This window comes from Fistularia commersonii, chromosome 28 (assembly GCF_037954325.1).
Source record: "Fistularia commersonii isolate RoL2024-O1a breed Wild chromosome 28, RoL_Fcom_v1.0, whole genome shotgun sequence".
Lineage (NCBI taxonomy): Eukaryota > Metazoa > Chordata > Actinopteri > Syngnathiformes > Fistulariidae > Fistularia > Fistularia commersonii.
Window position 1 is genome coordinate 10,328,496 of NC_141311.1, and position 14,810 is coordinate 10,343,305.

Consider the following 14,810-nt stretch of genomic DNA (forward strand, 5'->3'; position numbering starts at 1 on the left):
TTTGTGATAAAGATGAGGCACGATTATAGATGGAAACACTTCCTGTTTTGGCTGGACACCAGCTTCCTGCCACAATGGGGTTTTATTTCTCCTCCAGCTGACTGTCAGCAGAAATTAGCCTGACCAAAACCTGTTTTATTGACAAACGGTCAAAGGTCATTCCAAAACAATGAGCTCCCATTGGAAATCTGCATTCTTTCATTCATCAATTCATTGACTCAGTTATCCATCATCCTTGAGCTTCCGACCGGCAGGGATGTCAAACACAATCCGGGTTTCAAATAGTTTTAATTGCGATAAAATCGCTTTAACTGTGATAAAATCTGATAATCACAAACAGCTTTGTGCATTTTTATTGGCCGTTCATGTCACAACACACCTGAAATATTGATGAGAAATCACAACCAACTCGGTCCGACCGACGAGCAGGATGCTGACGCCGGCGGTCACGTGACCAGATGACCAGCTGCGCTTTCCATGACTGCAGCCGCAGTTAGCGGGCTCACGAACCCCTGTTACCAAGGCAACCGGGCTCAAAGCTGAGTTGAACGGAGTTGTTTTTCGGGCCGATCACACTCCCAAGGAGCCTGATGGAAACTGGGCTTCTAGTTCTTCAGAACGTCATTGCTAATAATCGTTCTTATAATCGTAATATTTCTAAATCAGCCGATAAGCTGAGGTTTTATTTCATCTTTTACCAACTCATTCTCTCCTCCCGGCTCCTCTCTGATATTTGGAGGTTTTTCTTTCATTTTCCTGTACTTTAACTGTTTCCTGTGTGTGTACATGTGTACGTGTGTGTGTGTGTGTGTGTGTTCAGACGTACTGTTTCATTTTCCTACAATATCCCAATATACCTCCATGTAAATCACGCAGACTTGACGGCGTCTTGATCCGTTTTTCGGCTACTCGCTCTGTCCCTCCGCCCCCTGGAGGCCAAACAGTAGAAACACACATTAGAAATCGTAGAAACAAGGTGTGTGTCTGTCTCCAGGTGTGTTTCCATCTGCTGGTGTGTGTTTGTCTGCAGATGCATGCATCCGTCTGCAGGTGTGTGTCCATCCGCAGGTTTGCGTCTGCAGATATGTCCGTCTGCAGGTGTGTGTTCCCTTGTAGGTGTGTATCTGTCTGCAACTACTGTATTTTCACGTCGATAAGGCGCCCCTGATTGTGGGGCGCGGGTTTTATACACAATCCACACACACACTTCCCTCTTTAACGTTCTCATGGCATCCTCTACTACTGCTTTTCATCATAATCCGCTGGAAGTCGCTGCGCTACCGCAGTCCTGGTCCGGGTGGAAAAATGGCACCGTTTCATGAAACGAAAGCCAAGACGGACCTCCTTGGGAATGTTCAATTTTCATTTCTTCTGCTAGCGTTACAGCTTTTAATAAAACGGTGACCGTCCAAACACTTCTCCCACTCGTTTTTTTGCTCGATGATCCACTGTTGGAGTCTTTCCTCCAACTCGGGCCACCTCGCCGAAACGTCCGCCGAAACTCAGCTGCGTCTTCTTGACCCATGTGAGCTCGTTTTCCAGCTTCCTCCACTTGCGAACCATCAATTCATTAATCTTTAATTCTCTCGATTTCCATGTTCCACTGCGCTTCATAAGCATGTCTCTTTGCCATTTTCAGGGTTGTTAAAACTACAATGTTCTGCATAACGCACACACACGTTCTTTTATTTACAATCGACGCCCACACTATAGCACACTGCACTATAGGGCACGTCGCACATTTTGAAGAAAATCTAAAACTTTTATGTGCGCCTTATAGTCGTGAAAATGCGGTACTTGTTTGCATTTGTAGATGTGTGTGTGTGCAGATGCACGTTCAACCACTGGGTAGCATCTACAGATTTGCGTCAGTCGACTGGTTTGTGTCTGCGGGTGTGTGTCTGTGTGTGCTCGCGTCTGTCCGCAGGTGTGACGAACAAGTCATCTTTGCCGAACCGATACAATTTGAAAATACCAAAATGTAAAACGCTCACCTTCACTCCGATCTCGCGGCTCTTTGCTCGCATCTTGTTAGCCAGAGACTCGGCCATGTCGGCCCTCTCTTGGGCCTCCTCCAGCTCATGCTGGGCCTTTCTGAAGCGGGCCATGTGCATGTTGGACTGCTCCTCCTGGGTGGAAAAGCGGCAGAGCCGGTCAGCGCATCGGATCCACCCCGGGGACCAGATTTCCCTTCCCCACCGGGACTCACAGCCTCCTCAGCGTGGCGCTTGTAGGCCTTCATCTTGATCTGCAGCTTGTCCACCAGGTCCTGCAGGCGGATGTTGTTCTTCTTGTCTTCCTCCGACTGACGGAAAGACAAACGAGCCTCTCAATGATTGATAATCAATAAATAAAAACGCAGCGATGAGGTAGCGAGTTTACCTGATAGGTCAGCTCTTTCACCTTCCTTTCGTATTTACGGACTCCTTTGATAGCCTCGCTGGATCTCTTTTGCTCTGCTTCCAGTTCACCTTCCAGGTCACGCACCTGAAAGTGCAGTGCACGTGAAGGTGTGTCCAAATAGCGCCCCCGTCAGGTCGGTTATTGAACTGCATCACGGCGAGGACCAATGATGTTTTTAATCGGCCTGCTAACCGTGAGCCCGGGAGGACAACCCGACTTGGGTCGGACATCTTTTGTAAGAACGGATCAGAACTTGAGCGTCCGCTCCAACACCCAACTAGAGCTGGATGATGCTAAGCTAACGGCGATTCCCGCACCCTGCTCTCCAGTTTCTGCAGCTGCTTCTTCCCGCCCTTCATGGCCAGGTTCTCGGCCTCGTCCAGGCGATGCTGCAGGTCCTTCACCGTGACCTCGAGATTTTTCTTCATCCTCTCCAGGTGAGCGCTGGTGTCCTGCTCCTTCCTCAGCTCCTCTGCCATCATGGCCGCCTGGGGAAAAAAAAAAAACGCAAGACGGCGTCTTAAATAACAGGTGCTTTTATTCATTTTTAACCCGGGAAGTGGATTTTTTACATCAGTGATGGCCTTCTTCGCCTTCTCCTCTGCGTTCCTGGCCTCCTGGACGGCTTCTTCTATTTCACCGTGAAGCTGCGTGACGTCCGTCTCCAGCTTCTTTTTGGTGTTGAGCAGGCTGGTGTTCTGCTCGACAGAAAACCACAGTAAGACAAAGGGAAAGAATCGTCCGAGAGTCCCGGAATCGGAACTCACCTGAGAGTGGAGCAGCCCGGCGCGCTCGCTGGCGTCGATCAGCTCCTGCTCCGCCAGCTTGCGGCTCCGTTCCGTCTGCTCCGCCAACGCCCGAAGCTCCTCGATCTCCGCCTGCATCAGGATGGTCCTGCGCTCCATCATGCCGGCCTGCTCCTTCATGTCATCCTGGCCGCGGAGGGAGTCGTCCAGGTGGATCTGGGCGTCCTGGAACGGCAGGTTTCACCTTGTAAAACCGACAAAAATCGGCCTCCCTTTTTTCGGGGGTGACTAAAGTGACTCCGGGGTCTGGACGGCAAACTTCTGCCCCCGTCATGCAGTATCGGCTTTGAAAAGAAACGTCTCGTCTGTAAGACGATTTCTCGATGGTAGATGGACCGTACCATCGCCTCTGTCAAACGGGGGGGGGTTTGATGTTTGAAATCACCCGGCGGTAGCTACCCGCACTGCACCTCAAGACAAACAAGGGTAGAGTCGTAATGCCGTTCCAACCTTCAGCTGCCCCTGGATGTTCCTCAGCTGCTTCTGGGCCTCGGCCGCCTGCCTGTTGGCGTGGTTCAGCTGGATCTCCATCTCGTTCAGGTCCCCCTCCATCTTCTTCTTCACCCGCAGGGCGTCGTTCCTGCTGCGCACCTCGGCGTCCAGGGTGGCCTGCATGGATTCCATCACCCGCTGATTGTTCCTCTTCAGCTGGTCGATCTCCTCGTCCTTCTCGGCCACCTTCCGGTCCACCTCGGCCTTTATCTGGTTGAGCTCCATTTGAACGCAGAGGATCTTGGACTCCTCTTGTTCCAGGGAAGCCTTCGGAGAACAATTTCAGCCTTTCGTTTCCCGTCCGTACAAAAATGAGGCGCGAGAAAGGTCTCGATTTTTCTGCGATCGTCCTACCTCGGCTTCTTCCAAGGCGGCCTGCATGTCGTATTTTTCCGTCTCCACATGCTTCTTGAACTTCTCCAGCTCGTGGACGGTCTTCCCGCTCTCCCCGAGCTGCTCCGTCAAGTCGGAGATCTCCTCTGGGGTTTGACGGACAAGCGCCGTGAGATCGTTCATCTGAGCGGACGTTTCTCACCGTGCTTTTCTTCTTACGTTGCAGGTTTTTGTTCTCTCTCTTCATGGTCTCCAGGTGGTCCAGGGCTTCTTCGTAGGAATTCTTCAGCTTGAAGAGCTCGGTGCTCAGGGATCGGGATTCTTTCTGAGCTCCTTCCAGCTCCGCCTGGGACTCCTCGTACTTCTGCTTCCACTCGGCAAGAATCTGAAGGCAAGAGGTTAGCAGAAACCCCCCGGAGTCCACGGCCTTCCACCTCCTGACAACTTACCTTGTCGAAGCTCCTCTGCTTCTTGTCCAGGGTTGCCGCCAGGCTGTTGGATCTTTCCACATCCACCATCAGATCCTCCATCTCGTTCTGGAGCCGCTGTTTGGTTTTCTCCAGCGAGGCGCACTTGGAGTTCACCGCTTCGACTTGCTCCTCGGCCTCTTGGAGGCGCTGAGCGAGCTTTTTCCTGCGGAGGGGAACTTTTGCTGAGCGCGTGAGGAAATTCTGGATGTCCTCATGAAAGGTCGCAATGGTCGAGTTTGTAAAATTTAAAAAATCAGATCTGGGTTCCGATAGGCAAATCTTTAAAGCTATGTTCTCCGGCTTTTTACTTCTAGCTTATTTGGTTGTTTCTGTGCCGTAGAAGAAAAGGGAAGACGCGTCAGCGGGTGTCCAAACCCCTCGGGTGCCTGCGTGGAATTACTTGGCTTCCTCCAGCTCTTCCGTGCGCTGAATGGCGTCGGTCTCATACTTGTTCCTCCACAGGGCCACCTCAGTGTTGGCTTTAGACAAACTACGCTGGAGCTCCGCCTTGGCCTCCTGCTCCTCCTCGTACTGCTCCCGCAGGAGGTCGCAGTCGTGGCGCGCCGACTGCAGGCTGTGGGCCAGGGCGTTCTTGGCCTGCGGTGAGTTGGATGTCAGTGACGGAGGGAAAGCGGCCTGGAGGAGGACGAAGGTGCGCGGGTTACCTTGGACTCCTCTTCGGTCAGTCTCTTCAGCTCGTCGATCTGGGAGGTGAACCCCTGCTTTCCCCTGGTCAGCTGAGAAACCAGGCTCTCCCGCTCTTCCATCTGTCGGGACAGTTCGGCTGCGGCGGAAGCAACGGGGACGAGTTAGACGGAAAGGTTTCGGACGGAGGAATTTCGGTCGAAGAGGGTTCTCGGCTACCGTTCTCGGTCTGGAGACGCGCCCTCTGGTTGTTGAGGTCGGCGATGTTCCGAGTGTTTTCGTCGTTCTTGGCCTTGAACTCCATGAGCTGATCTTCCAGGGATCGACAGGTTTTCTCCAGGTTGACCTTTCAGAGTTGGAAACAGATGTCACGGACCGTTTAACCTTCAGACTTGAGTCTTCCTCGGTCCAAACTGACTGGAGGTTTCAGGAATTCGACCCCTACGAAGAGAATGGAGCCTGCAGAACCATGTGCCTACTGGCCCCGCCGACCTTTTCGGTGGTCACCTGACTCGAGGTCGGAACAGAGTATGACTTTGGGATGAAGGTGAAACTTCTTCACCTGTTTCGGATAAGATTTATCAAAGAGTTTGAGAAAAAAGACAAACACGCTGCCCAGTGAGGGATGGGTGCTTGATCACAAGTATCAACTGAATAAAGGTTTGAAAAATATCTGCACCCCATGAGTGCTCTGAAATTTATATTACAATACGGAGTACAGAAAATGTATTCTAGCATGATGTTTTGAGCAAAAACACGCTCTTCTTCAGATGCTTACCAAAATATACATATTAAAACAAACAAATATTTTGGTAAGCATCTGAGGAAGAGCTTATTTTTGCTCAAAAAGCCACGCTATAATACATTTTCTGTACTCTATCTTTAATTTTGCAGGATAAGATTCATCGACAAAAAGTACCGTCACCTAAGTGTCCCAGAAGTTTGGAAAGACTATATTTGTTTGTATCGAAATGATATACTGCGCTGATGCCCCATATCAGGTTAGGCACCAAGTGAGGCTATGCAGTGTGTGTGTGTGTATGTTTGTGTATGTCTTTGTCAAAAAAAAAAAAAAAAAAAACCTAACTAGCCCAAGCTTACTGTTCTGTATATTTCCTGTGCATCGTGTATTTGCAAGTGTATTTGCAGTCCCTATGTCCTCTATTGTAAGTCGCTTTGGATAAAAGTGTCTGCCAAATGCAATGTAATGTAATGTAATGTGATATAAATGGAGGAATTGTAAGGGACGCAGGAGTCCAAAGATCTGTAGAGGCCATTTAGAACTGGTGCTGATGATTCAAGCTGCGTTTGACTCCACGATTAACGTCACCCCCTACAAAAGAAACCACGTCTGACCTTAGCTTTGGCCACCGTTTCCATATTTGTGGCCAAATCGTCAATTTCCATCTTGAGCTCACTCTTCTCCTTCTCCAGTTTCTGCTTGATTCTCTGCAGGTTATCCAGCTGCTCTCCCAGCTCCGCCATGCCGTCCGCCTGCTTCTTGCGTAGCGCGGCGTTGGTGGCCTCGTGGTGCAGCGTGGACTCCTCCAGGTCGCGCCGCAGCTTGAGGAATTCCGCCTCCCTCTTCTTGTTCATCTCCACTTGAGCGGCAGTGGCTCCCCCCGCCTCCTCCAGCCTCTCGCTGACTTCCTCGATCTCCCTGGCCAGGTCGGCCCTCTGCTTCTCCACCTTGGCTCTCACCGCTCGCTCGGCTTCAACCTCCTCCTCCAGCTCTTCGATGCGAGCCTGAAAAGCAGGATGACGTCGAGGCGTTGATGTGAAAATAAAACTTAAACAAATGACGACGGACTTTTAGGGTTGTTACTTGTATCTGTGGCTCGAGTGAATCGAGCGATCGAGTGATTTTGAACCATTTGTCCTCGTTGGATCATCCGACACTTTGGGAATTAGGAGGTCATATCTTTGCACTTCAAATCTTTGCACGTAAGACCTTAAAACACTTTATAGCCTTGACTTTGACACTTTATAGTTTTATTTGTATTGCTTATTCTCCCCCCCCCCCCTTTTTTTTTTTTTTTACTGTTTATACAATTTCCATTGTTATGTTTTACTTAAAACTCTGGCACAACAATTTCCTTCAGGATAAATAAAGTTGTTCTTATTCTTATTCTTATGTTTGGAGCCAAACTGCTCAGTGTTGATTTGAACTGCGGTTTTTGTTTTAAACATTTTTTTTTTTTTGCATTTAGTTCCCGATCCTTCATGGCCGGACTTATAACGCAGAGTCGGAAAGGCAATTCATCTCAGAGTTCAAAGATCATTTGCAGTGTGAGATACAGAGCACGATGGAGACGCTAGCATAGCCGATAGCCGCTAACATTCACACACATAGCTAGCTGCGGCTGTTAGCATTGACTGGGTGAAGTGATTGCCGACATGTTTGCTGGGAATGGTGTGAATCAACGCCTCGGGTCAGGTTTTCTGGACAGAAAACTTTGTTTACACTAACGTCACGCGCACAGAACCTGCGTAGATCCACTTTTTCGGCAGGCCCTTCCTTACATGCAGCTCCTTCATCTTCTTCTGCAGCTGGTTGTTGATCGCCTGCTCATCTGAGATGTTGCTGAGCAGCTGGTTGTTTTCAAATTCCTTTCTGTGAAGAGAAGATGTTAAAAGTTGGCGAGCTTCTTCCCATCGTGCCGACCAGTGTGGCGACTCACTTCTTAAACCTCTCCTCAGACTGCTGCTTGTCGTTTTCTAGATCCATGATGGATTCTTGAGCTAACTTCAGATCCCCCTCAAGCTTCCTCTTGGCTCTCTCCAGATCCATGCGGATCTTCTTCTCTTGTTCCAAGGAACCCTCCAGCTTCCGAAGCAGGTTTCAGAGATGAGACGAGTTAGCCCCAGTTCCTGCATCGCCACCTGAAATCACCTTTTCGGCAAACACTCACGTCGTCCACTTGCTGTTCCAGCTTGGACTTGGCTTTTGCCAGACAGTTGACTTTGTCCTCCTCGGCCTGGAGGTCATCCAGGGACTGCTGGTGGGCCTCCTGCAGTGCCTTTTTCTCTTTGGTCAGCTTTCCGATCTTTTCGTCCTGGCCGGAAAGCTCCTCCACCAGGTTTTTAACCTGCGGGCGTGAATGAAAACAAACATTATCGGCCGGTTTCTGACCTGCCTCTGGATCTGAAGGTCTTCACGATCCAGAACTTTGAAAATCAACCCATCCCGGTACCACTGACCGTCCACCCCCGCGGGGACTCTCATGGAACATCTCACCTTGTTCTCAGTGGCATGTTTCTCCTTCTCCACCTTGGCCAAGGTGATCTCAAGGTCATCAATGTCCTTTTTAAGCTCAGAACATTCGTCTTCCAGCTTTCTCTTCTTGGCCGTCAGCTCGGAGTTGATTTCCTCCTCGTCCTCCAGTCTCTCCGTCATCTCTTTCAGTTTGGCCTCCAGCTGGATTTTGCTTTTGATCAAGCCCTCGCACCTTTCCTCCGCATCGCACAGATTTTCTGCATCCTGAGAAGGAGGAGGAGGAGGAGGAGGAGGAAGAGAAGATGAGGACAAATTAGCGCTCTTATCACCGGGGAACGTTCTCATGTCTGGTCCGAGTCGGTACTCACGGCTTGTACTTGCAGCTGGAGGTTGTTTTTTTCCTGCAGCAGCGAAACCATTTTCTCCTCCAGCTCTTTTCTCTTGGTCTCTGACTTCACCAGGTCCTCCTTGCATTTAATGAAGTCCTCCTTCATGGTGGCCATCTCCTTCTCGGTTTCCGCGCTCTTGAGGAGAGGCTTTATCTTGAAGAAGAGCTTCATCCACGGCCAGTGTTTGACATTCATGAATGACCGTAGGTTGTATTGTAGAATCCAGACGCAGTCTCTGGAGGTTCGACGCGGACACGTTACCTCGGCGGTAAAGACGGAGCTCAGCGCCATTTGACTCGGAAACCTACCTTTGCGCAATCAGATTGGAGAATTCTTTTCTCATCAGATATCCGCGACACACAGCTTGAGTCTGGGTCACTAGAGATGCAAGTTTTTCATCACGCAGTTCCTCCAGAGTGCCCAGAAGTCCCGCCTTGAAGAAGACCTGCGGCAGCAAAGCCGGCGGGAGCTGAATTCGGGGGAGGAGCTTTCAAAAAGTGTTTTCAAATCGCCGTTCACGAGCCTACCTTGGTCGACCCGAATCGGTACTGAGTGTGATCGATGTCAATGGAGCCCAGAAGCTTCTCCGAGGCCTTCTTCCCGTCGATGAACTGCCCCTCTGGGATGGCACTGGCGTTGAGAATCCTGTATCTGTCGGCGGGTGGAGGAAGATGCGGTCATTGCTTTCCTTTCTGGTGAAAAAGCGGAAAAACCGGAGAACTCGTGACCTTTGTTTGAAATCGGCGTAAAGGATCCTGCTGGGGAACCCTTTCCTGCAGATCCTAATTCCCTCCAGCACGCCGTTGCAACGCAGCTGGTGGATGACCAGGTGATTGTCCATGATTCCTGCGGTTGGACGGGCAGAGAGTGACCGTCGGTCAATGGCGGAATCGCCTCCCGAGTCGAGGGCTTGATAGTTTTCAGGTCCGTACCCGGAGTTTTAACTTCATTTGGAATCAGGCAACGTACGAAGTGAGGATGGGTGCTCCTGAGGTTGGTCATCAGCTTCCCGAGATTTTCCTGAATCGACAATAACGAAACCACAAGGGAATAATCTACCAGTATCGAAGATGAACTGATGGGGAAAAAAAACTCAACTTCCAAATATCACAACATGTCCTGATCTGGAATTCTCAATCAGGACATCTGTCCATCAGATGTCATCTGAATTGAAAATGTAAACAAACGTAGATCACCCTTCTCTGTGTCCGACGGGTTTCCAAGTGTGTCGAGGAAGCCACAGGCGAGAAAAGCTAAAGAGCAGAAAGAAATCTACTGTATGTACGAAGTACTGGTACTTCTTCTGTACCCTGAAAACTGCGGACACTGTCTGGAAGGAGCCGCCCTTCTTCTTGGCACCTTTCTTGCCTCCTTTACCGCCTCCGGCATCACCGCCGGATTCTACGGAGCACGGACAGGAACGTAAGTGTCCGAGCGGGACAGGAATCTAAAACAAAATAGCAACTATTTCATCCCCCTATTATTTTTTTTTACCTGCTTCAGCTCCGGAAAACGAGGCGTACAAGAAGGCCAGCAGTTTCATGGAGGACTTCTGGTAAAGCTGGACCACAGACTCGTTCAGCGGGTCCTTGTTCTTCTCCAGCCAGCCGGTGATGTTGTAGTCCACGGTGCCGGCGTAGTGGACTAGGCTGAAGTGGGCCTCGGGCTTCCCCTTCACCACCTTGGGCTTCTGGAAAGCGTTGGTCTTCCCCAGGTGCTGGTCATAGAGCTTGTTCTTGAAGGAGGTGTCGGAGGCCTTGGGGAACATGCACTCCTCTTCCAGGATGGAGAAGATCCCCATTGGCTGCGGAGCGTATGAGCCGGTCAGCTCCAGGTCTCGGCCTTCGCCCGGGCGTATCCGGTGTACCCACCTTCTCGATGAGTTCTATGCACGCTGCCAAGTCCATCCCGAAGTCGATGAACTCCCAGTCGATCCCCTCCTTCTTGTACTCCTCTTGCTCCAGGACGAACATGTGGTGGTTGAAGAACTGCTGCAGCTTCTCGTTGGTGAAGTTGATGCAGAGCTGCTCCATGCTGTTGAACTGCAATGACACCGGGGAGAACAACTTCATCGCGATGTTTGAGCTCCTATCCGCCGGACAAAACAAAGTCGCAACCCACGTCGAAGATCTCGAATCCCGCGATGTCCAGGACCCCGATGAAGAACTGCCTGGGCTGTTTGGTGTCCAGCATCTCGTTGATTCTGATGACCATCCACAGGAACATCTTCTCATAGACGGACTTGGCCAGCGCGCTAACTGCATTAGCAACCTGATCGGGAATACACCAATTTACACAAAACGCTCGCTTACGGGCACGTCCAAAACGGTTCATGAATCCAGCTGGTACTGCGTATCGGTACTATTGATGGTGACCGTGGAGCAAGATGATCAGCCTGGAAAAGGACGATTCATTCGGGCGCTCTACCTGGGGGACGGTCTGGCCTTTGGTGACGTACTCGTTCCCCACTTTGACTCTGGGGTAGCAGAGGCCTTTCAGCAAGTCGCCCGAATTCAGCCCCATAAGGAAGGCCACCTTGTCTGCCACTGCAAGGTAAGCGACACACCATGTGCTCAGCCTGTCCTCCAGTCCTTCTAGGTAGCCTAGAGACGGCCTGGCGTCCCCTCACCTTCGGTGCCGTCGGGCTCGGCCTGCTCCTCCCGCTGCTTCTGCTTGAACTTCATGTTCCCGTAATGCATCACAGCCCCCGTCAGCTTGTAGATGGACATCTTCTCTTCATTCGTGAAGCCCAAGATGTCGGTAGCAGTCTGAGAGGTACGTTTAAACATAACAATGATGATTATAACAGAAATGCATCCACATGTAATTATATGATAACTGTTTGACAGGTGACACTGACGTCCGTTGCCACCAGCTCCTCCTTGTCGTCGATGCTGGCCACGGCGATCTGACCCTGACTGATCATGGGGAAGTCGTACGGGTTCGTGGTGATGAGCAGCATTTCTGAAAAACACAAAATGCATGTATTCAAGGGGGGTCAGGTGTCAGTCAAGAGACTTCCAACCCTTCACTGTCTCATCCAGGCCTGTGGACAACTTAGAGTCTTCAGTGAACCTCCTGAAGTTTTTGGACTGTGGGAGAAGGATGGATACTAAAACTGCCACTGGAGTATAACCTCCAATCTTCTATCTGTGTGGTACCGTGGTAGAACCTGGAACCTCCCTGCCGTACGGAGGGTACCACCTGGAAATGAGTCTCAGTCTGCAAGGAACTGAACAATCCAGAGAGTCCCAACTTCTGTCCTGAGAGGAAGAGGAGGCGGGCAGAAGTTTAACTCCTTGTTTTCTGGACCAACCTATGAGCTCCGGCTTGTGCCCGGTCTGGATCTGGTAGAAGATGTGGTAGCTCCTCTCCTCAGACAGCTGGAACGTCACCCTGGACTTTTCCAGCAGATCTACATGGATGGAGCACACACAAATGCCAAAGTTTAACAGGTGCTACGACAACCTGGACAGGTTCAGTTCGTAAAGACAAACTCACAAGTTTCAATATCAGCAGAGGCCAGTTTCCCGGTGGTTCCAAAGTGAATTCTAATGAATTTACCCTGTGAAACAGAAAACAGAGAACCTGATCATCTACTAGCAATACGCTACCTGAGTATTTAAACGCTGACGAAGTACTAGTGACAGACATTAAATGGTACAACCACTTGGATCTTAAAATCCTGAACTTCTCTTAAACCTCCAGAAGGGTATGCTCTGTACCTGAACCCGCTTCCGCGAAAGAAACTACAAGAGTTATGGTTCTTTGTTAGCGGGCGAGAAGCGAATCCACAAGTTGGTCGAAGGTGCACTCGGGACGTGCCAGGTTCAAACCGTTGCATGTTCTTTTAAAGATTCTGATCCCATTTTTGTTCTCAGTCCTGCTCTGGACAACGGTGAGTTTCTCAACGGTGGACGATGAAGGAGGAGGTCACGCCCGGTGGACATCTGAACCCGTTCCGCAGGGATCATACTCACAAATCGCGAAGAATTGTCGTTCCTCACGGTCTTGGCGTTTCCGAAAGCTTCCAGCAAAGGGTTGGCCGAGATGATTTGATCCTCCAGCGTCCCCTGAAAAGACACCGACGGGACTGATCGGCACACGTTTCATCGGTCAGGTTCCCGGCGGCTTCAGTTTCGGTACCTGCATTTTGCCCGACGAATGCTCCTTTTTGTCTCCTCCCCCAGCCACTGCGATCGTGGCGAAGTACTGGATGACCCGTTTGGTGTTGACCGTCTTCCCGGCACCGGATTCTCCACTGAGGACCAGAAGGAAGTAGAACCTCAGATAACAACAACTGAGTCCAGAACCACGACTTTTCAACCCCAGGACAAAAAGGGTGTTTCATCGTGCAAGAGTCATCTGGCCTGGTGGTGCAGTTGCAGGGTAAAACTGGTGAAAGGTCACCGACCAATCAGAAAGGGGTTTTTTAGACTCACGTGATCAGGACGGACTGGTTCTCACGATCTGCACGTGAACATAAACACATGAAGGAACTTCTTTGAAGCTCGGGACGAAACCGAACTGCGGTGAATATTTACGGTATATCCTTCTCCGCCTCCTACCTGTCAGCATATTTTGATATGCGTTATCAGAGACGGAGAAGATGTGGGGTGGGGCCTCCATGCGCTTTTTCCCCCTGTAAGCCGCCACCACCTGCGGTTCGTACACCGGCAGCCACTTGTAGGGGTTGACGGTGACGCAGAAGAGCCCGGAGTAGGTCTGCGGTGCGGGTTTGGCGGGAGAGGATAAGACACGGAATACAGGAAGTGAGGGAGTCGGAGGAGAGGAGCGCCACTGCCGCCAATCCCAACGGCGGCACTCACATAAATCATCCAGGCGGCGTAACGGTCCTTGAGGTTGAAGAGCACGGATGGCTCATTGAGGTGGGTCATCATGGCCATGTCCTCGATCTTGTCGTACTTCGGGGGGTTCATGGGATGGCAGTCTTCCTCCTTGACCGTTACAGTCTGCGGGACAAGGCGATGCATTCACTGACCGTTGGTGATAACAGACTTCTGCTGGAACATCTATGTTTGATTCCCGTCGTTTTTAAGTTTTTTTAAAACCCTTTAGCCTGGAGTCCTGGGGCGTTGAAGTGTTTTCTGATGACTGCGCGTTTAAGGACATGTCGGAAAACCTTTTCGCGTTCAAAAATGACCGAATTTAACGCAAGATTTGGACGTTTTAGTCGCTCTTTGTTGTTGAGATTTTTTGCCCCTCCTCTCCCTCTGGCCTTCGTCGTCGCTCACCGAGGCATTTCATCGATCGTGGAAATAAAAAGCTCCTTTCTAGAAGCTCTGCCAAGCGCAGGCCAACCCTGCCGGAGGGGGCCGGAGGGTGAATTACTTACTTTCAATTCACACTTGGAACTTTACGTATTAAGGCCAGTTTTCAGAGGAACGGGAGCGACCTCCTCACCTCCTCCGCCTGGGTCTTCACCGTGACCTGACCCCCTTCCCTGCTCTGGACCAGTCCACGGATGTACAGCTCCTTGGGATCCGGCACGAAGCAGGCGGTGCGGGCGTCGAACGGCCGGTTCTGAGCTTCGATGCGCTCCTTCTCGGGTTTGCGGAGGAAGACGGCCGCCGGCCCGTACTGGGCCATCTCGGCATCGCTGCTCATGCTGCGGAAAGAAGAATCAGAGAGAGACGCTTCGGTGATCTGCTGGGGCGGAGCCGACGGTTCCTTCACGGGTCAGGGCGGCGAGCTGGCCGGCTGAGGCCCGGGACCCCTTTTATAAGCATCCGAGGAACAACCGGCGGCTCCAAACTTGGCAATGTCACTCCGCTCGCCTGTCAATCAAGTCGCATTATCGATCCGTGCGCTTCAACACAGCAGATGATCTCACATCAGTGGTGATGATCCCACAGCACTATTTTTACATGCCTTTCTTACTGTCATAAGCTGCCGAGTGTGTGTGTGTGTGTGTGTGCATGTCTTTTAGACAATTACGGTTCCTTAAATGAAGCCGACTGGAGGCCGTGGTGTCCTACCCTTCACCTCCGTCCCGGCCTCCGGGACCCCGGCCCCTCTGGTTCCCTCAGCGGGT

At 51.0% G+C, this 14,810-nt stretch overlaps 1 protein-coding gene across 1 annotated transcript; it reads right to left on the reverse strand.

Moving 5' to 3' along the window:
* Positions 1-341: 341 nt before the first annotated feature.
* LOC147217560 (myosin heavy chain, fast skeletal muscle-like) lies at positions 342-14,383 on the reverse strand. The gene is made up of 39 exons (XM_086175723.1): positions 14,180-14,383; positions 13,585-13,728; positions 13,324-13,480; positions 13,198-13,225; positions 12,902-13,016; positions 12,736-12,828; positions 12,257-12,320; positions 12,072-12,170; positions 11,616-11,719; positions 11,385-11,523; positions 11,183-11,301; positions 10,877-11,026; positions 10,627-10,797; positions 10,250-10,559; positions 10,065-10,156; positions 9,688-9,775; positions 9,484-9,601; positions 9,283-9,406; positions 9,064-9,200; positions 8,735-8,990; positions 8,388-8,630; positions 8,062-8,238; positions 7,831-7,976; positions 7,673-7,763; positions 6,506-6,895; positions 5,369-5,495; positions 5,170-5,288; positions 4,905-5,101; positions 4,484-4,667; positions 4,254-4,419; positions 4,056-4,180; positions 3,660-3,968; positions 3,171-3,374; positions 2,976-3,101; positions 2,721-2,891; positions 2,383-2,487; positions 2,210-2,305; positions 1,995-2,129; positions 342-929 (listed from the first exon to the last, which is right to left on the reverse strand). Exons 1-39 carry the CDS (start codon positions 14,381-14,383, stop codon positions 906-908), a joined length of 5,847 nt encoding a protein of 1,948 aa, XP_086031849.1. The 3' UTR covers positions 342-905.
* Positions 14,384-14,810: the final 427 nt, after the last annotated feature.

Bases quoted from the DNA above. Each gene is read 5' to 3' on its own strand.
- LOC147217560 (XM_086175723.1), bottom strand. From the start codon at position 14,383: ATGAGCAGCGATGCCGAGATGGCCCAGTACGGGCCGGCGGCCGTCTTC. The intron at 12,829-12,901 runs GTACCGAAACTG...GTGTCTTTTCAG, and splicing joins ATTCGTCGGGCAAAATGCAG to GGGACGCTGGAGGATCAAAT. The intron at 12,321-12,735 runs GTGAGTATGATC...TCTGTTTCACAG, and splicing joins ACGACAATTCTTCGCGATTT to GGTAAATTCATTAGAATTCA.